Consider the following 22,043-nt stretch of genomic DNA (forward strand, 5'->3'; position numbering starts at 1 on the left):
ACCTTCGGCAGCTTAACTCGTTTCTTACCAAAGAAAAATACCCATCAAGATGGATGTCAATAGAAAAAGCATCTCGAAACGAAGCTATCTACATGGCATGATTCATGATTTTTTCATTGTAGAACCAGCGATGTTGGTTGGACATAGAAGGACGTTTTCATTTCGTTGCCTCGGGCTCTGAGCTGCTTTCTCAGAAAGAGAAAACAGAAAAATTAAAGAAAAGGACAGCTCCTTAAGGAGTGCTACGAATTAAGGGTAAAATCGTCCAGAAAAGGCTTAAAAATCCTCTAAAGGAAGCTCTAAGGAGCCTCTTTTCTTAAGGAAGGGAGGAGAGTGGATTAAGAATTGGGAACTAAGGTGGAATCTAAATCCGGTCTAAGGAGAATGTGTTCGGCTGGATTAATCAAGATTAAGAGGTAAAGGAGGCTTAAGGAGATGTGCCGAACAGGTACATCACACTATACTTGAATATACTTGAAGTGGTACTTCAATTTGAGCAGGACAATTAGATGCTTACGTAATTGCTCCATGGTAAATTTTCTATGTTAAAATTGACTTCGCAGTTCAAAAAAAGAAAAAAACGTTTTTAGTTTTGACAAAAAATAAAAACAAATAATCAAAATATGCAAATGCAAGCAATGAACGTCTATTAATTTACAAACCAAATGATTAACTTACAACTATCAAATACTTTTGTAAATGCTAATAAATTTATTTTGCAATTATCTGTTATAGTAGCTTTGATCTTACTATTCAAAATGGTCAATTAAGAATTACTAGTAAACAACAGCCATTGATGTTTGATTGACAGAATCTCCTGTTCTTTTCTTTTTTGAAAAAACTTAGTAGATGCTAGCAAGGATTTGTATTGAATATAAAGTGTTAATACAAATACATCTATCTGCATCATACAAATTAGAATTAACCAGTATCACACTGGTACTGATCCTAGCTAAATGAAAATATAATTGAAAAGCACCCTATCACAGTTTCCTAACAGAACTTCAACCATAGATCAACTTCAAGCGCAATCTTGCTAGCCAGCAGGTTAGGTGGTAATTAACTTGCCATCTCTGAAAATCATTACATTTCTCTGTTTCCAGATTGCCCAAACTGTACATACAAATCAGCATGTCCATGTCTCTCCTTTCATTATGTTGCCCCATTGTGATTCCTTTTTGGATCCCTCCCATAACTCCTGTATCTCAGTGCTCGGTACCATGATTCTGATACCAAGTTTAAGGGATAAGAGGTACCATACCTGTCTTGCATATGGACAAAGAAATAAGAGGTGTAAAGAAGTTTCTAGTGAGCAATTTCTGCACATGACACAATCCGACTGGCAATTGATGAGTCTCCTAATCAGAACATCGTGCCTTAGAATCTTTTCTTGCAACATCAATATAGCAAATTAATATTTTCACTGTTTGAACTTCATTCCCTTGAAACGAACAAGTTAGCAGTCAAGAATCTCCTTTTCAATTGTGCAATATTATACATAACTATATTTTATATTTATACATTGACATTTTTATTTCATGCTTCGTAGCATGATGTTTATACAGAATGTGAAAATGACAATTTTACCCCTATACAATAGTGTTCCGATGGACGTACTAGAGAAGCAGAAGCTGGTGGGGATGATCTTGGAGTACCGGCATGAATGTGGAAGAGACAATATTGTGCAATTCAGGAGTGGAGTCAGACTTTCGAAATAGGAGAGTCAATCGTATAAAATTTTCCGTGAAAAATGAAAGTCACATATTACTCTTAATTATATAAAAGATCATACATAAATACAAAAAAAATTCCTCCTCCTTAGATCTGCCTCTGGTACAATCCCTCACTAGTACCAGCTGGTACTAATTAATGATTTGTTGTGTTTGGCATGCTTAATTTATTGTTTTGGCATATGAAATAGTGTGATTTTTTTATTTTTTTTATTTGATATTTGACGAGAGTCTAAATGTAATTTTCCGTACAAATTTAAAGGAAAGATAAAGGTTTTATGAAAATTTGTTGATGTTGCCACCACGTAAGGAAACATCGGAATCGGAATCGGGATCAGTCATTTGATCGTAAAATCGGAATCGGATCAGAAACTCGGATTTTTTTTGGCAGAAACTTGTTTTGTACTAAAAAATATTACAGAAGTTTGTAAAAAAATATTAAAATAAAATATTACACACAAATAATTTATTTATATAATATAATAGAATTATTACAATTAAAACAAACTCTAAAAAATAACTAGTACAATTTAGTGTTATAAGTACTATGAATGAGAAAATTGTAATTAAAAAAAAATGTGTTCCGATGATCCAGGTTAGTCTCAAATATATAGTTTAAATATTGTAGTTTCATTTAATAGTAACAAAGATGAAGTGATGTAGTGGTAAAGTCCAATGCTCTATGGTTCAGGCCTCGCTGGGGACATTTTTTTTTTTTTTTTTGGAAAACACCTATTTCGGCCGAAATTTGACAGCAATTGGATTGTTTCGACCGAAATTCGAGTCTAGCCGGTAACTCGATCAGAAATCGAATCGGTATTATCCAATTTCGTTCTCATTCGGCCGATTCTGATCCGAAACGGTCGATTTTTCCTTCTATGGTTGAAACTTGTTCTCCTCTTGAATAATCTCCGTGTGTTGTTTTGATAATATCCTGATACATTTGTTGATGTTTGAACTTAGTTTTGATACATATTTGTAATGCATACCTATTTCGATACCAAAAAAGGAAGATACTGTATACCTTAATTTTATTTTATAATTTAGAAATAAAATGAAAAACTAAATTTATTCCATTTTAGTATCACCAAATTTCCCTTTCGAGTTCCAACTTTCGAATAAGCAACTTTTTTTAGTAAAGTTAGAAGTCAAGTCACGTAACTGGCTTAATATCTAAAGAATCTCCCATCCGGATTTTGAACCTACGATCTCCTATATATAGAACATTGTTTTTTTGCCCACATAAGCAACCTTTTGAAAAAAAGTTTAAAGAAAAAATAATAAAATGAAATGAAACAATATAAAAAATATACATATAATATTATTTTGGAAATAGAAAATACATATAATTTTTTATGTTGTAATCCAAATATTGCAAAAACTTTTTATATATATTTTGTAACAGCACAGAATTATATTGATTAAAATAACAATAATATACATCGCAGTACAAGAGGAAAAATAATATTTATATAGAGTTTTCTTTTGTAAAATTTAATCATGTTCACATCGAAAATGCACAACACTTGCTTTCCCAAAATGTACAAAATTTGCAAGACATATTAACATTAAACAAGGAGCCATCATAAAATATATATATCCGAAATATTAAACTTATTTTGTACGTTCTTCACGATGATACGGACATTATGAGCAAAAAATTATCATAATGTAAACACTATGAACTTATGTTATTCTAATAATTCGTGATTAAAAAGTTATCAGGATGTTTTATGCAAAAGTAGGCGGTATCAGGGAATTCATATCCTCTGCATCAAAGGAACGTGTGTTAATAGATCTGGACCGTCTGATTGAGATCCGCACTAATATTAAAAGGGCTCCATGCATCATAGGCATGAACCGAATTAGCTCTGATCTTGATCAGACGACCGAGATGCATTGAACTCAAAAAATGTTATGTTGAGTTAATGCAAAAGATGCTCTTTTCAATCAGTCACAAGAAAATCCACTAACTAAAATATAGCGACTCGATTACATAAAAGATGCTTCACACTATTTGAAGAGCCGTTGGTGCCGATCAATGTACTTTCTACATTAAAATATATATCCATTAATTTGAGTTTGACTACATAAAAGATGGCTTTAATTTGATACGAATAATAAATTGTATTTTGATCTCCACTATGACAGCTAACTAATCTTTGATAATTCTAAAAGTTAAACTCTCTCTCTCTCTCTCACTTCTCTCTTTTCTCTCTCACTCTCTCCAGACTCCAATTTCTAAAATCAAAACAATCAGTTGCTTAGTTAACCATGGTAGAAGCAGCAGCACTGGCCGGGCTTGGGTGGCTGGCATCTCCTGTCATGAAAGATCTCGTCACCAAGAGCATCTCCTACCTGGGTAACGACATAGCCAAAGACCTTGAAGATTTGGAGACGACTGTCCTGCCGCAGATCCGGCTCACCATCAAAGCAGCGCAACACAGTCCCCCTGAGCAAAAGGCTGAGCTCGCGAAGTGGTTGGCCCGTCTGAAGAATGCTTACTATGATGCCGAGGGTATCCTCCACGAGCTCGAGTACAAGCGCCTCAAACGTAAGGCCAAAGGAGAGGTGTGTTTATCCTCTAAACTTATTGTTAAACCTCTTGCAAAGTTTATCAGTCCAGTGGTAAAAAAGGCATCTCTCTTGTGTCCTCGAAAGAGAGAGTTGTTGCAACGGTTGAACAAGCTCAAGGAAGTCGCAGCCGAAGCTAAGAATTTCCGTGATTTACTGAAGGACCTCAAGCAAGTTGCAGAAGAAGCCAAGACTGAAAGCAAAGTTGACAAAGCCGGTAACAGTCATCCTGACACCACCTCGCTCCTTACTGACAAAGTTTTTGGTCGCGATGGATATCGTGACGAAATAATTAACTTTTTGTTGGATGATGGAGATAATTACTCGGTTGTTGCGGTAACTGGCATGGGAGGTGCTGGTAAGACTACGCTTGCACAGTATGTTTATAACAATGAAAAGATAAATAAATTTGGTGTCAAAATGTGGCTTTGCTTATCCCGAAACTTGGATATCAACGAGCGCACAAAAGAGATGATTGAGTGTGCCTCGGGAACGGAATGCCCTAATCTACACAATTTAGATGCTCTACAAAACAAGCTCACAGAAACATTATCTAAATCTAAGAGCATCATAGTCGTACTTGATGATGTTTGGTATGATAAAAATGGTAGAGTAGCTGAAGACAATTATTGGGAGAACCTCTTAAAACCATTAATTAAATTTGCTTCTCAAGGAGGAACATGTAAAATTATTGTAACCAGTCGCTCATCAAGTTTTCCTAATGCATTAAAACCAGAAAAGGTTATTGAGTTGCACGATCTCACACTTGATGAATTCAAATCACTTCTAAATTATCGTGCAATCGTTGGTTTGAAAATTACCGATGAACAATTGAAGAAAGATTTGAGTAAAATTGTGGACCAGATTGCTGAAAAAATTAGTAAATCACCTTTGGCTGCTAAGGTTGTTGGTAACCAGCTACGTGAACAGCCAAATATCAGATTCTGGCAAGATACACTAGAAAATGTCAACTTGAGCGACACTACAGAGATTTTGTTATGGAGCTTTCACCGCTTTAATGTGCAAGTACAACGTTGTTTCATATTTTGTAGTGTTTTTCCCAAAGGGAGACAATTTTATCCAGGGACAATGGTGCCTTATTGGGTGGCACTTGATTTTATTCAGTCCTTAGATGAGAATAGAAATGTTGAAGATACAGGTTTCGAATATTTTCAAATAATGATAGCGAACTCTATTTTTCAGTTGGTGGATAAAAGTTATATCATGCATGATCTCTTTCACGATCTTGCAGAAAATATCTCTGCCGGAGATTGTTTTAGGGTTACAAATGCTGAGAGAGAAATCCCTTCAACTGTGCAGCATATATATCTTAAAGTTAACAATGAAAATCTAAAAAAGATTCTATCTAGTATGTCTCATTTAAGTAACTTGCGTACCATCATCTTGGGAAACCTATTTATTGATGATATTAGTGAAATTATTTCCAAGATATCTACAAATTTTAGAAACTTGAGGATATTAGATTTGGAATCTAAGGGCTATAAAACACTGCCAAACGTTGTAGGAGATTTAAGGAACCTCCATTTGCTGGAACTTCGGAGGAGTTCAATTGAGGAGTTACCAGAATCGGTATTGCAGCTCTACCATCTTCAATTTTTATTTTTACCATCATCTGTAAAGACTCTTCCAACAAAGTTGAGTAACTTGATCAAGCTGCGATGCATTCATATGTTTAACAGTGATGGTTACCCCGTTTACAAATTACCTCCAGTACCTTACCTAGGCAAATTAGCTTCACTCCAATATTTGGATGAATTCCATGTGAGAAAAGATGAAGGGTATGAGTTGCATCAACTGGGACCATTGAAGGAGATTGGTGGCTCTCTAAGAATTGTAAATCTACACAATGTCAGAAATAAAGATGAAGCTGTTAAGGCAATGCTCATTGATAAACCTAAACTTCAAAGAATTGAGTTGGTGTGGGATGAGTCAGCTGAAAATGGCTCAGAATTAGAGGTTATTGAGGCCCTTCGACCCCCATTAAATCTGAAAGGGCTTTCAATTGTTCAGTATAGGGGCTCGACATATCCAACTTGGATGCACGAAGATTGGTTTGCAGAAAATATAAAAACTGTCGAGCTTTACAGTTGTAATGCTCTGACAATTATTCCCTCAAATTTTCAAAAATTCTGTCATTTCTCAGAACTTATTCTTAAACATTTAGATGCTTTGAGAGAATGGTCTAGTTTACCAGAAAGCCTAACTAGCTTATCAATCATTAAATGCCCCTGTTTGATTTTTGTATGTGAGAATGAGCTGCCAGCGGATGTAAACCAGAGCATGATGAAAAGAGAATTTTTGAGATATCGTATTGAAAGTAAAAAAGATATACTTCATCATGAACTCAAAAGCTTTGAGCAAACAGGCTCAAAGGAAAACTTTGCAGAGCAGCTTCAAATTATGGAAAACGCTGCACGAGATGATGCACCAACTTTCCCGGTAAATTTCAATGTAAATAGAGCTTGGTGGTGTTGTCATCAACAACGGATGAACTTTATTTTCAGATGCAACACTCGAGCAAATAAATTGAAATTACCCTCCAGACTTTGCATTCTTTCTCTTGGCTATTGTTGTGTATCTGATGGAGCGTTGTCGGATTGCCTAAGTGGAATGATCGCTCTTAAGAAACTATACCTAGAGGGCATCATGACGATAACCACACTTCCACCAACACAAGTCCTTAAGCATCTCAAGAGACTCCGAGTTGTAGAGATTAAAGATTGCTGGTATATAAGATCACTCGGTGGTGTGCATGCACTCCCTCATCTCAAGAGCTTTCTGCTACATGGCTGTTTGTGTTTAGAGATGGAAAGTGGTTATACCTCCAGAAAGCTGCCCTCCACTCTGCAGTCCTTGTCCATTATAGCTTGCGTAGTTTCTCAGGCTATTTTTAACAGTGATCTTCCATGCCTTCAGAATGTTGTAATAAAAAATTGCCATACCCCACAGTGCCTATCATTTTGTCAGCTAACCTTACTTACATCATTGAAGCTTGACACGTGCCCTGGTCTTGTCTCCATTAGGGGCTTAGAATCGCGTCCATTCATTAATTGTCTTCGACTAATTGAACTTCCAAATCTTTCAATACAATCCGTATTGGAGTCTTGGCAAGGTTGCCGAGAGCTGATGACTATGAGTAGCTCGGTGATGTTGAACAAGTTTTTATTAACCCAAGATTTTGTTCCTCCAAACACTTTGGTTATAGAATTTTGCCAAGAAGAAGTGATATCATTTAAAAAATCTGTATGCCTTCAATCTATCAAGAGACTTGCATTTTCAAAATGCAAAACATTGAGGTTGCCAGAAACTTTGAGTGACTTCTCTACCCTCGAGTCTATAGGTTTTAAAGATTGCCAAAACATATCAGGTTTGCCAGAACTGCCAAGTTCAGTGCAATTCTTTGAAATAAGTGGTTGTCCAGTGTTAAGCAAAAGATGTCAACCAAAAGGTCGAGACTGGCACAAGATTCAATACATAAAAAATAGGTGGATTGAATGATCCCAGACTGACTCCAACCTTTGTCCCTGGCCCTTCTTGCAACAGGTAATAGATAATTTCTCTCTCTTTTCTCTATGTTTTGTTTGTTTCTATCTGGATTTTTCCTTTTTCGTTCTCTTTTATTTGTAATTATTTTTCTCTATTCTTTGCATGATATTTTACTAAGCATCGTTGCAGTTACAGAACTTCTCGAACAATAGCATTAAAATTAGGTAGGTACTCAAGAGTCTTTTACTGCTAAATTTCGTATTCTACCCATAATTTGAGCATGCTTTTGTTTACTTGTTATGACCAAATTAGCATGTAACCTTTCCGAGGCATTCCTATATATGCATGTCATATTAGAATAACTATAATTACATAATTGAAGTAAAATGTAAAGAATAAATCAAAGCACATGCCTGAAGTTTTTGTTTGGGTCCTCAATGCAAAAACACTAATTTAACTCAAAACTACTTAACATAATCTATTCGGCTCTCCTTTTTTTTTATGATGCTTTCGGTAGAATGTTTGATTAATACGACAAATTGAATTTTATTATAGTATTCAATGGCAAAAATCAAAACTTATTTTCAAATTGGTCCTCAGTTAATGATATATTCCAATATGTTGATGACCTGCTAAATGCACAAAGAGATGTTTTCTTGGTGATGTCTAGCAGTATGTTTGGAAACATAGAAATTAATTTTTTTTCAGCATGTACCAGTAAAATCTAATAGGAATTTCATTTTACTAATATTGTCTTTGTCGAATTACTGGTTAGGAAATGCCAAAGAAACAATCAAGGTTGACATGGCAAAGTGGGGTCTGACACAGAGTAATGCAATCACCTATGAAGAAACAGTTGAATAGAAGGCAAGTTGTCAGAGAGTGTGAGAGAAGACTTAATATATTGGCTTGATTAATTAGTACATGAAATTGTAAAAGAGCGTGAGAGAGAAGTGTTAATGGCTCGTTAATTTTCTTGTATTGTAAAGACACATTGATATAGTGATTTTTGCACAGTGCTTCCGTGGTTTTTTCCCGTAAGGGTTTCCACGTAAAATCTTGTGTCTCTCTTTTATTTTTTTGTGCTTGATTGCTTGTTGTGTTGACTTCTTATGGATGTGCCCTCCATATTTATTCATTTTGTTGGGTATTGATGTATAGCCGTAAGGTGTTTGACAAAATTACTCTTTAAATGCATTTATGTTTGTAAAACGTTTGCAAGTTTTTGCTGTGTTCTGGGTAACAAAAACTTTTGAGATGTTGGCTGGTTGTTTGCTCTAATGTAGATGTTGATAAATAGATGTTGGCAAACTGAGTTTATATGGATAGAACTGATTAAAACTGTGGGTTGAAATGGAACGGTCTAATAAAAGCTCCTGTACCATATCACGCAGTGGAGCCGGCCAAGTTGATATTTGCGGTGAAGACATCGATCCGACGCTCCATAGAAGCTGAGGGGATACCAAACACGCACGTGTCAGCCAACTATTTCGCCGGCGTTTACATTCCGACTTTGGGTCAACTTATGACCCCTAGAGATGCTGATAAGAGACCACGAGGTTCTTTGTTTGTGTAACTTAAAACAAAGAGAAACATTATCTCGTGTCAGGTAAACCAGGAAGACACAAATGTATGAAAGAAATATATTTTAAACAAGGTAACATATTCCATAAATAGAACTTTTAAGGAAAGAAGATTTTATAATAATATATGTGAGAGACATTTTATAAAGAAAATAATTAATGAAAGGTCAATATATTAAAATATTTAGATAATGTTGTGTTAATAATAATATATGTTACTAAAGATGAAAGTTCTATTTTGTATATCTTATCATCTGATTCTAATATTCTAAAGTATATCTATATACTTTATATAGAGAGAGAGAGAGAGAAATTGAGCCATATGATCATACTTGCATTATGTTCAAGGCAATCAGATTGATGAATTTCATTTCTCAATACAATTTCGAGATCATATTCATCACCTGAAAATCACTGAGTAACTAACTTTAACTTATCATTAAAATGCTAACAATCAATCATTTTATTTGCAATGTTTCAAGTGTTGCTACAAAGAGATCATTAGATCATTCCATATGTCAAGTAAACCCGGATGGCACCAATGCAAACAATCCTCATGCTTCTTACCACCTGTAATCGAAGGATGTGCATCGGCTCTGAACACGCTCATGCTTGTTATATTTAGTATGTGAAATCTCGATCCCTTGAGAGCCTCGAACAAATGCTGGACTAAGCGAGACTCTACATTCGTACCGTTTCTCTCCACCAAGAAAAGTTCTCCCACCTAAATATAGCAATCAATCAGTGTTTGGTCAAATAATGCGGAATTTCATTTTTACCCCTCAAAAACCTCAAAATTACGTATTCCCTCTAAAATTCATAATATCGTATTTTTTTCTTGCACATTTTTTTACACACACTACATTTAAAATTAGTACTTTAATAAAGGGTAAAATGGGGTATATATTTTTCTTACCCACTACATATTTTTTAATGAAAGGTAAACTGGGTACTTTATAAATTTAAAATGAGTTTTTACAGAAAAGTCAATATATTGTGAGTTTTTGAAATTTAGAAGGGTAAAAATTGTATTATGGATTTAGAGCGGCAAACACGTAAATTTGAGGTTAAATGAGTACTTTAATGAAGGGTAAAATGGGGTATATATTTTTCTTACCCACTACATATTTTTTAATGAAAGGTAAAATGGGTACTTTATAAAATTAAAATGAGTTTTTACAAAAAAGTCAATATATTGTGAGTTTTTGAAATTTAGAAGGGTACAAATTGTATTATGGATTTAGAGCGGCAAATACGTAAATTTGAGGTTTTGACTAGTGTACATGAAATTCCCCCTTAAAATAATAACAAATGAAGTGGTGGTGGTGATGTTGTCAAGGATGATGGTGATCATGATTGTGAAAATAGGCGTACTGTGCCAGCTGGGTTTTGTGATCTATATGATATACCAACTTTACTGTACCATTTCAATTTGGTGCTGCTGGTACATGGCGTCTAAAAAACCCAGTATACCTATCTGCATATTAATAAGAAATTTAACAGAAAAATATAAGAAATAAAATAAACCTCTTCAATTAAGAGAGGTTGTTCACGCCGATATAAACCACCGGCATCCCAATCTCCACCTTCAAAATGCCTCGGTGATTCCATGCAAAAGAACAATAATCTCTCCGGGCCCACCAAATTCTCTATATACATCAACTGCACCACAACAAAACTTTCATAAATCATAAAATTCTGTTTCAACAAATGTACATTGGATTGATTATAGAAGTGGTACACACCATGTGTTTGAGAGCAAGTTCCATTCCGAGAGGTGGAGTCAAAGGAGGGATCACAGGAATGCCATTTTGAAATAAGAGCATTGGAGACTGTACCGGGTCAAATTTTGACGGAGCCCACCACCTGTTTTTTTATCAAAAGAGAAAAGTGAATACAGGGCACTTTAAAAAAATCCAATATGACCATACTAAATCATTGCATGCAAGTTATGCATGCCAAAAGAAATTATTGAAAGTTTGCAATTAGACCCTTTAATCTTGCAAACCCCTCTCTATTCCACTAAGATGGAACATTTTTTTCCATTATGGGGGTGGAATATCTTATTTTATAGAAATAATTGGGTAGAATTAGAGATATTCTACCGCCTTTGGAATTGGGCCTATTTCACCATGCCAAACAATGTTGGAACAAGAGAAAACACCAAAGAGAAGGGCAAAACAGTAAATTCTAAGAGATGAGTTTCTCACCAGTTTACAATTAGACCCTTTCAATCTTGCAAACCCCTCTCTATTCCACTAGGATGGTACATTTTTTCCATGATGGGGGGTGGAATATCTTATTCTACAAAAAATAATTGGGTAGAATTAGAGATATTCCACAGCCTTTGGAATCAATCTTACAAGACTTATAAGCCTAAAGAGAAGGGCAAAACAGTATTTTCTAAGAGATAAGTCTCTCACCAGTGTCCAGTATTGAAGACAAGAATATGATGGAATTTTGGTGCCTCAGCCCATTTCTAATCTGCTACATCAACATCTATTCTGTAGCCTTGTTTATAACCTAGAGATTCTAATGCACCGCCATCTGAAGAAGCCGACCAATTGTAATATCAAAATGCATTGAAATCTCATCAAATAGATATACCAGGCAGAATATTGAATGGCCTAATTATTACAAAGCAATTTGAATTTGGAAGAGAGGATGGTCAGATGAAATTAGAAATAATTCAAAAATAAAAGACGGAAGTCAGGTTCAATTTAGCAATATGTATTACATATATGAATAAATAAGATAATTATTTGAAGAAGCAAAATAGAACATCAACTAAAGTAATTATTTGTTCCAAATATTACCAGCTAAGGTACTGTAATCCTTCAAACATTTGTCAGTTTCTAATATGGTTCTACTTACCTACCATAACGTACCAACAGATAGGTGCGATGGTACGCCAGAGTGAGATTGTATCCCACAAAAGTGAGGCCCTTGTCAGCACCTGCTGGCCAGCACTTTCTCACCTCACTACTTGCTCTCTTAAGCATGCAAACCATAGAAAGATGCATGTTTCAATTCAACGAATCACCCACAAAACCTACAACAAAATATAATAAAATCAATTAAAATCCAATCCCTACACTAAAAGATTTGATGGGTTTTCAAATTTTAAGTTCATTCCCGCAAATATATTTAAAAAGATCCGCTCTTTCTAAATTGTTTATTGTTGCAAAAAAAGTAATGTATCTAATGCAGAATTAAAGAATTTCCTCAAGTTTTTCCACATAATACACATCAAACATCAAAGAAATAGGTACCTCTAGTGTCATTACAAAATTAAAGTATCATGATCAAGTTTAATTATTTTTGAAATTTTGATTGAGTTTACTGGCTATCCAGATTTTGAAGCAATTAAATAAGTTGATGAAACCTAATCACATAACTTCACCTTTATAATCAACAATCCACAGCAGTCACATTTCCCAATTATACCTTACACTAAATAATCCTAATCCCTGGACTAAGAGATTTGATGGGTTTTCAAATTTTAAGTAAGTTCGTTCCCGCGAATATATATAAAACGACCCGCTCTTCCAAATTGTTTATTGTTGCAAAAAAAGTAATAAATTTAATGCAGAATTGAGGAACTTCCTCAAGATTTTGAACATAATACACATCAAACATCAAAGAAATAGGTTGTTGAAACCTCAATCGAGTTCAATTCTTTTTGAAATCTCAATCGAGCTTATCAGATATCCAGATTTTGAAGCAACTAAATAAGTTGATGAAACCTAACAAAACATCAAATTTTAATACAATTGCTTCTAAATACATCTTTTTACAAACAAAACCATACCAATAGCGCTCCAGGAACGAAACCGGGTCAGCATCGGGACGGTTGCCAGCGCCAACGGAGCAGATCCTGGCCGTTGGATTTCGCATTGGCAATGCAATTCCACCCTTTGTATATCTCCTTACAACTCTGGTGATACCTCGGCTTTATCGGATCCGGGTTGCGAATCCATTTTCCTTCAGAATAGTTGCACGGAGCAGTGTGACGAACGGGTGGTGGTGATGGATCCGGTGACCGCGAGGTGAAGTTAAAGGAGAGTGAGTATAGGAGGAACCGAATAAGAGGACGAAGAGAGAGGAGGGTGAGGTTGCGGCGTCTTGTGGTAAGCTTAAACGCAATCGGAGAGACCTAGCACTGAGTCACTAGGTTCGTACCTGAGAAGGAAAAAAGGGGTGGTCTGATTGGGAATTTGGACAAAATACGGTCCGATGCTCCATAGGAGCCGTTCGATTAGAGATAAGATCAGCACGACTGTTAAATCTTTGTTCACAAAATTTAATGAAGATTGAACGGCTTTGACACGACACCGGACCCAATTTGGTCCGACTGCCATTGGACTCCATTGTGGTTCCACTGAGGAGATGGTAGAATTTCGTGCCTGTTTAGAAGAGGAGAGATGTTTTGAGATTCGTGTCAGATTGAAACGGAGGAGTCAGATCTCATTCTACACGGTAAGGTATTGTACTGGATTGAATTCCATTCATTCTTCTCCGGTACTGTTTGGGATTTAGTATACCTTTTAACTTTTTTTTATTAATATTATTTTTGTCTGGACAGTAAGAGGCGGATCTTGAGGTTAATTAGGGTGGCTAAACCACGAATTAAAAATTAAAAAAGTAATCATAAGAATTCAAAATATTTTTCATATTATAAAGTAACAAATATTTATTTCACTTAACAGAAGAAATTCAAAAGCAAGTACAAAATAGTATTTTGAGTATATCAATTAGTTTATTAGTGAATAAAGGACTTCAAATAAAACCTTCATTAATTAAAACAATGGAAAAAGACACACAATAAATATGTAGCATTATTTTCAACTACATTATGACAGCCATGCCCCTCTAAGATAATTAAAAAAGAAGAATATCTTTTTACAAACAATTACTATGCTTTGTCAAATTATGTGAATAAAAAGAATAGAAAAGAAATGGACCAATTAGTGGGCCCTCTTGTAGTCTTGTGGCTCAAATTGTCAAATTATGTCATTGGAAGTTGGATTAGGCACATAATAGTATATTAATTACATCCATTCTCACTGACTCGTTTCTTAATACACCATGAGCATATACGCCACATTAAAAAAAGAAGAAAAAAAAGCGAGTCTCCATCATTTGCTGAGGAAACTGGTTCTGGACCCTTGATTGCAATATCATCTCTGATTTTCTACAATTCGAAATAAGATAATAATAATTAAACTGTGAACATGGATTAGCGTATAAACAACTAAACATTGAACAAAATTACAAAATTTCAATCGACAAACACCATAGATTGGCATTGTACATGCATTAAGCACTACTAGAATCTGAGTTTATTGCATGGGTAACACCGGTTTGTTGCAAGGCAAGGATGGCCCTTGCAACAGAAATGACGTTTCTGAATTCTTCAAACTTGTTGCAAGGGTAATCCCTTGCAACACCTCTCGCATGCAAATGTGTGATGTGCAACCATGCAACTGTTGTCTATATACCCTTGCAATTACATTTTGAAGGTCAGATATTGTAATTAATTGGAGGTCCTTGCAACAACTGAACCCTTGCCCATGCAACTACTCAAATACATGGTGGATATTATATTTTATTAACCGGCCTTGCAACTACTTTACTTTACCCCCTTGTTTATATTATATTTTAATGAAGCTCCTGTTTATATTATTTTCTCACGCAATTGCATGAGACTACCCTTGCAACTATTTTGTTTCTGGAGACAGATATGTTTCTGTTTATTCTGCATCTCCTTTTCAATGAATTTTTTTATTATAAATCACAACAACATGAATAATATTAGTTTATAAGAATTCAATACTTTGATAACTTAAATTTTGGAAGTTAGAACAAACACTCATTAAATTTTTCTTTTTTCTCATCACCATGGAATATTATTCTAAATATATACCCATACATGGGCAACAGAAATATTCAAGAGCACAAAATAACAGATATATATTCATAATAATTTGTTCAATATCACTTCAATACAAGAACTATCTTCTGACGAGATTGTAACATTCACCTATCCATGTAAAATAAATTAATAAATTAAACAATTAATTATATTGATATCTTCAACTTGAAAGTAGACAATTCTTACAAGAGTTAAACGAAAATTTGTAATTACTGGTACAACATTTTCAAAAAACAATACAAGATGGTTATTGTCTTATAACATAAACAAACTTTTCTATTTTTGGAATTTTCTACGATTTATAATGAATTCTCAAAGTTTAGCTTCTGGAAATGCAAATACAGGTACAATAGTGCTGCTGTTGCAGAACTTCCTTATACAGAAACCCCAAATTCGACTCAGTTACAAAATCCATAAAAATGTTAAATAAATCATGGTGAAAGATCTTAATATCCTAAGAATTTTGGTACCAAGAACACTCAATTTGGAGCTGTAATTTGTCTTGTACAAATTATACAATACTGTTTGTCAGAAAATAAAATCTGGTACAGAACCAAAACTGGTACAGAACTGATCTTGAGAAAAACTTAAGTTTGGCCTAGCTCTTGGTAATACAATAAGTTGAAATTAATTGTGGGTGTAGATCATGACTTCCTGAAATTTTAGACACAAAAAACATCCAATTTGGATCTATGGTTTGTTCTATACAAAAATAATAAAACAACATGTCAGAATGATCCAAACTGCACCTCACAGACTGAAAAGTGATGAAATAAATTGTTAAAAATATTGCAAAAATAAGGAAACATCCACAAAGGTTGTATGAAGGTCTTTGGGTAAGTTGTGCATACATTTTTGTGATAAAATCATCAAATTGAGAATTAAGGAGACTACAAACTAACTTATAGTACATGTTGCTTTTGCGCTATGCATTGATATGAACTTAATATGAGTCTCACACTCAATCCAGTAGCATAGATGCAAATGTATTAGTTATTTATTCTTGAATTTTTTTTTTAAAAGATATAAATAATCAACTATATCTTATTGCCTATTTTCTTAAAATGCCCTACAACTAACAGAGAAATTTTTTGTTTTTTTCTAAAACATATCTAAAGATGGACAGTGGATGAAGGAATACTCATGATTTATTTTGTAAAACATAGGCAGAACCAAATCCAACTCATGATATGGAAATAATATTTGTGTCTAAATCTATCTGTCAAAGAATTCAGAGTTTTGTGAACTTCCCTCCCGAGTCCCATCTCTAAATCGATTACCGGCCTTGTTGCATAAGCAGTAAACTAACCCATCAGCGATCAATCATGGTGCCAATTGGTGAGCTGCGAATTGAAAATAGTTAAGTTAGAGAAGATAAAAAAATAAATCCTACTTTTTTTTGGATTTGTAGGCACTGGCACAAAAGGTTAAAAAATAAATAATTTCATTGTGGCAATTTGTCAAACACCTTGTAAGCATCAAGGATATATACATATGCACCTCTCTCCCTTCTCTCTTTGTGCATCTCTGTTGGAATTTGCGAGAGGCGAAGTACAGAAGGGAGAAAAAGAGAGAACAGTAAAATGGATTTTACAAATACTAGCTTAAGCTTGCCGGGTCCATCGGGCAAGATGCATGTAGAAGCCAATAGTGATTCAGCCGGGCATTTCAGCAAACACCTCGTGAGCGTAGGGCATTTTTGTTTAGGAGGCGAAGAAGGAGGCCGGTGAGCATGAACGCTGGTGCTTTTACGAAAGAGATGAAGGAAATGTGGAGGGAAGTTCTAAAAAAATAGGTGAGAGTCAAAAATTAGTTTGCCAAAATGTGGAGGGAAATGTGTATAATTCAACCCAACACTAGTCGCTGAATTCAAGGTAGAAAATTGGTTTGGCGGCAATCAAAATATGTGGAGGGAAATTGCCCAAAAAAAAAAAAGGAAGGGAGATCAAAATTAGGAGAAAGTCTGAGAAGGGAGTCAACTAGTGAATTCGTATCCTCTAAGATATCTCATATGTTGCGTGACTTTTTGCAAAATCTCAACTGTTCAAATACATTCTGCACGAATCTAAGAGCTTAAATATTACTAGCCCCTGTGCCATCTTAAATGGGAACCTAAAACGTGGTCACTCAAATTATGAGATATCTTAGAGGGAACGCACTCTCTTTCGTAAAATAGCATATGAAACGGTTACAGTGAATGGACACAAAAGATTACAGTGAAAATAGCACATGAAACGGAGAATCCATTGATAATATACACACTTCATCACAGATCAGACGGCTCGTATTTACAGCCCTAATCTGACTCTAAACACATGTACAGAATTAAATATGAAAAAAATCTTAAAAAAAAAAAAAGTTTTTAACATCTTATATTTACAAATCATAACAAATATTGACAATTTTATAGAATTTCATTATTTTTAGCCTCTTCAAACTGAGCCAAAGATTGTGGACTGTTATCACATTATTAGACCTATCATTTCGACTTGTTTCCATACAAAAATCTATGTTTTGAACCAACAAATAGTGCCTTTTACATTGAATATCCATAGAATGTGGTACTGCTAAGTTTTGGTTCTTACTTTGCAGGAATCAGGCGAAATTGGGCAAAATCAGGCAATTGGCAGACTTCAGGAACCTGTGATGCGACCCTCATCCCAGCCTTTGCGACCCACCTGATGCGAGTCGCATCCACCTGATGCGAGTCGCATCAACTGTTGCCGCCCAGTTCAAATTAAACCTGACAAGCCCAAAGTCAGCTCTGTTGCCTATATCGTCCTATGCCAGAATTTCGAGAGCTTTTTCCCCTTTACATTCCAGAACACTTAGAGAGCAGAGATCAAGAGAGAAGAAGGAGATTGGAGCTTACTTGAAGAAGAGGAGAAGAGAAGATTGCAAGATCCTCTCCAATTCACCTTGGATCTTCGAGCTTCATCATGATCTGCCTATTCTATCTCTCTTTTATGCTTTGTTTCATCATGACTGAGTAGATCTTTAGTTCCTAGGGTTAGGATGTAGTCTCATAACTTTGTCTTTGAGTTGCATGTTGATTTGATCTAAGTTTGAACTTGTGTGATTCTTTGTTTGAGTATTCATTGATTGCTTGATTTTGATTGCTTGATTGATTCTTGATTGTCTACTGTTAGATGTCTATAGCATCTCTTCTAGTAATTTGACCTTGATGTTTCTTGCAATTGAGATTTAGTATTTGAAGTAGATTTATGATCAATAGTAGCCGAGAGGTGAATTTTCCATAATTGAAAGGTTGTGGATACTTCTAGCAAACCAGACAATCAATTTAGGTTAGATACCAGTAGGTGAGAGCCACAGGTCGAAGCCTCGCACAAGAAATCAACTTAGATGCAAACACATGTCAGCTCTGCTCGAGGGCCATGCGACCCGCATCAGAGATGATGCGAGTCGAATCATACGGGTCGCATCAGAGATGATGCGAGTCGCATGATAGGTCCAGAGAAGGCAAAGTTTGGGATGAAACCTGAAACCCTGGGAGCGCCTTTTATCATTGTTCAAAACCAAAACCTTTAATTGCTTTCATTTACTGTTAATTGAATTGACACCCGAAATTAGGAAACATAAACAAACCAAACCCAACTTTTCACACTTCTAGTACCTAGCTTGGATAAGTGGTGATTTAGAATCGAATTAAACCGTCCCTGAGGATCGATACCTTAATATACTATACGGATAGGGTTGTGCACTTGCAACCCTAGACGAGAGTAGATTCAAGGTTTAAACTGGTATAGCTTGCTATACCTGAGACTTTGTAGCCTACCTTTGTAAGCGAACATGGACCGTTGATTTCCGCATGAGCATTCAACAGTCGATCTACAATAAAATGACGCCTAATTTATTTTAAAATGATCAAGTTAGTACCAGGAACCTTAATGACCAAAAAAATTTAGAGTTCCAACAATTATAAGCTTCGATATAAAGTAAACTATTTATAGCCGTAAGATGTTGCTATATTGTGTCGCTTGGATGGATGTGTAAATGACCATCAAATTAAATCAAACGAATCAACAATGAAATTAATGGAACACTCTTTGATTTGAACGGTTCCGATCGACCAACAGACGACGTTTGGCTTTGTTCCTTCATTAACTCACCCAACAAGAGTTGATGTTCTATGGTCATGCATGTTTGACATAAGTCCTTGATGCAACATGCATTACAACTATACAATTTAATTTGTCAAAATTATTTAATAATGCGATAAAAATGTTCTAACATTATATTTTGGTATAAATTCTATCAATATCATTTTAAATTATTGTCATTTTAATAATTACCATTTTATTAATCCGATAATAAAAAATTGAACTAGTTAAATTTATAATAAATAAAACCAATATCAATTATTACTTGTAAACATTTAAACATATATGTACCATCAATTATTCTACTAATTTGGCCATAATAACCGTAAAAAAATATATTTTTTAGAATTATTTTCATGTTAATTGTTATGAATACATTACTTAATTTTATTTTGTTTCATTTTCACTTTCCTCTAAATTTTTCCTCACGGGATTTTGAAATTTGAGATGATTTTATTAGCAGAGCAGTTTTAATTTTATGTAACGCACAACCTATATATTTTAAAGTATACAATATATTTAACACACTGATTGAAGCTAAATGTGCTCTGTTAATATCTGTACTTGAAGAAATTTTTGTTCCCATCGCATCCAGAGGATTTAGGAGCCGACATCTCTCTTGTACTCATTTCACCCTAAGATATTTTCATTTCTCTCTCTCTCTCTCTCTCTAAGATTTTCAAAATTGATCTCTCTGCCGCTCACCTCAAATCCGGCTCTCCCCTTTGTCCACCGCTCAGCAACTTTAGCCCCTCTCGCCTTCCGCCGTTACCTTCGTCGCACAGCGCAACGCCTAGGCATAGCTCCGTTGATTGGAAGCCGTCCGCCGAGCCAAGCGGCCGCCGTGCTAGGGTTCAGAGTTAATAATATTTGTTTTGCAAACTTGGACTTTGCAAGTGGCACTGAAAATAGAGGAATCTTGGTAAAGACTAAAGACACTTGGGGCTTATTCAATCAATTGGGGCTTATTGGGTTAATTAATCACAAGTGCATAAAAGATATATTGCTTGAGGTTCAATTTGAACTATTCAAAAAAATATTGATCAAACTAGGAGTAATTCAGTCTTGGTAAAGACTAAAGACACCATTATGTAGTTGATGTTACATTGAGATGCAACTGAGGTGTACTTTGCACAATTAGAATTTATTTAGGTTTTTATGTCATTAAATACAAAGATGTAAAAAATTCTGTTTAATGTTCCTGCTAATTCTGATTCTCCTTTGTTTTAATTTTTGGTTATACCTTTTTGAAATTTTTAATGTGCAGCGGTGTCGAAGTTTAAGTTGAAACAAAAAATAGTTGCTGCTAGTATTGTGCTGACTCTTCACACAAATAATTGCCAGGTCCAAGTTAGCCAATTTTATTCTCCTACTCCAATTTATCCAATGTCTAATTATTGATTGGATTGCATTTATAAAAACTAAAAAATGATTGGGTTTGCATAGATGAGACTCAGGAAAAATTGCTTCCAGTAAAACAACAGAAAGAAAAGAGAGAACACTGTCTCATTTTCAACACTTACAGTTTTAAAAAATTGTTATCTGAAATTTTCTCTTAGATGTTGTGTTCTTATAATAAAAGAACCAAAGTTAGGCATATCTCCTTATTTCCTTTAAGTTAATCCTTATTATATCTCAATTTCTTTTTGACAAATATGCATCTGACAACATCTCTTAGATTGAGCAAAATCTGGGTTATTTTAGGCTTTTAAAATAATAGGGTTCTTGTGTTCATGGATTCTCACATATACATTTTTTTCTTAGGAACTAGCTAGCAGTGCTGAACTACCACAAGACGGTACAGCAGGGAATATGGGTTCTTTACAGGTAACATTTTAAGATAAAAAATCTATGGGATGTAGCTATTACAAGTCTGAACCAACCATGTTGTGCTCTCCATATTCTAACTGTCACACCCCAAATCCACCGGGTCTGACAGCCTGCCGCGTGTATTTATCTAGTGTCACATATACACGCAAGGCAGTGGATCTTTTATATGCATTACCAATATCCTCATTTGCTGCGTCCGTGTAATGAACCTGAAAATAATCGGGAAGAGGGGGTGAGAATAAATTCTCAGTGCGAAATTTGCCACAGTTTAGATTATTGGACTTGCAATCAAACTCCATATTCAAAAATGAAACCCAAACCATAGCAATTCAAATCAATTCATATTCATAATTATAAAAAGGAATGCGCATGCTCGACAACAAATAATAAAACCGGATCACGGTTCACGGAATTTCCAAGGTGAATTTCAAACACAATATATATATTTGGCTTAACTCGACACATTAGGGCTTGTAACAACTACAGATGTTCTTTCGAGCTGGACCTTTATCAAACCCACATCTGTAGGGTTACAGACGCCTACAGATGGCCAACCAAGCTGGACCCTTTATCTGACACCCATCTGTAGCTGTTTGGCTTAACCATATCCTAAGGTCTGGTTACAAGTCACCTATACAGGTCAACTTGACACAAATGCAATCACACGGAATCAAAGTCAGCCATACTGCTCGACCTTGCAATTTCATTCAAAGAGAACCAAAGTCGGCTACCAGCCTTGCAAAATTCATTAAACAGATCAACG

General features: G+C 35.0%; 2 protein-coding genes across 9 annotated transcripts; one reads left to right on the forward strand and one right to left on the reverse strand.

Annotated features, from left to right (window-relative positions):
• Nucleotides 1-3,946: 3,946 nt before the first annotated feature.
• LOC144546440 (putative disease resistance protein RGA4) lies at nt 3,947-8,859 on the forward strand. Its single transcript, XM_078294982.1, has 2 exons — nt 3,947-7,868; nt 8,587-8,859. Exon 1 carries the CDS (start codon nt 4,005-4,007, stop codon nt 7,821-7,823), a length of 3,819 nt encoding a protein of 1,272 aa, XP_078151108.1. The 5' UTR covers nt 3,947-4,004; the 3' UTR covers nt 7,824-7,868; nt 8,587-8,859.
• Nucleotides 8,860-9,739: 880 nt separating this feature from the next.
• On the reverse strand, nt 9,740-13,795 carry LOC144546037 (protein trichome birefringence-like 13). 8 transcript variants are annotated; one of them, XR_013508675.1, is made up of 7 exons: nt 13,206-13,793; nt 12,283-12,446; nt 11,818-11,941; nt 11,605-11,698; nt 11,140-11,260; nt 10,922-11,056; nt 9,740-10,118 (listed from the first exon to the last, which is right to left on the reverse strand). XR_013508675.1 is itself a non-coding variant. In XM_078294582.1 (5 exons), the coding sequence occupies exons 2-5, from the start codon at nt 12,415-12,417 to the stop codon at nt 9,882-9,884; spliced, it is 642 nt and encodes a 213-aa protein (XP_078150708.1). In that variant the 5' UTR covers nt 12,418-12,446; nt 13,206-13,789; the 3' UTR covers nt 9,740-9,881. The 8 variants fall into 8 exon arrangements, 1 of the variants encoding a protein (XP_078150708.1); XR_013508672.1 differs by having other exon boundaries at nt 11,818-12,021; nt 12,269-12,446; XR_013508674.1 differs by having other exon boundaries at nt 12,273-12,446; nt 13,206-13,792.
• Nucleotides 13,796-22,043: the final 8,248 nt, after the last annotated feature.

This window comes from Carex rostrata, chromosome 29, assembly GCF_964058835.1.
Source record: "Carex rostrata chromosome 29, lpCarRost1.2, whole genome shotgun sequence".
Classification (NCBI taxonomy): domain Eukaryota; kingdom Viridiplantae; phylum Streptophyta; class Magnoliopsida; order Poales; family Cyperaceae; genus Carex; species Carex rostrata.

What these genes read in the sequence shown, in the direction of transcription:
- LOC144546440 (XM_078294982.1), top strand. Translation starts at nt 4,005, where the DNA reads ATGGTAGAAGCAGCAGCACTGGCCGGGCTTGGGTGGCTGGCATCTCCT.
- LOC144546037 (XM_078294582.1), bottom strand. Translation starts at nt 12,417, where the DNA reads ATGCATCTTTCTATGGTTTGCATGCTTAAGAGAGCAAGTAGTGAGGTG. An exon ending in CTGTTGGTACGTTATGGTAG is followed by an intron (nt 11,261 to 12,268) that starts GTAAGTAGAACC and finishes ATAAAAAAACAG; the next exon opens with GTGGTGGGCTCCGTCAAAAT. An exon ending in AACCTCTCTTAATTGAAGAG is followed by an intron (nt 10,119 to 10,921) that starts GTTTATTTTATT and finishes TGCTATATTTAG; the next exon opens with GTGGGAGAACTTTTCTTGGT.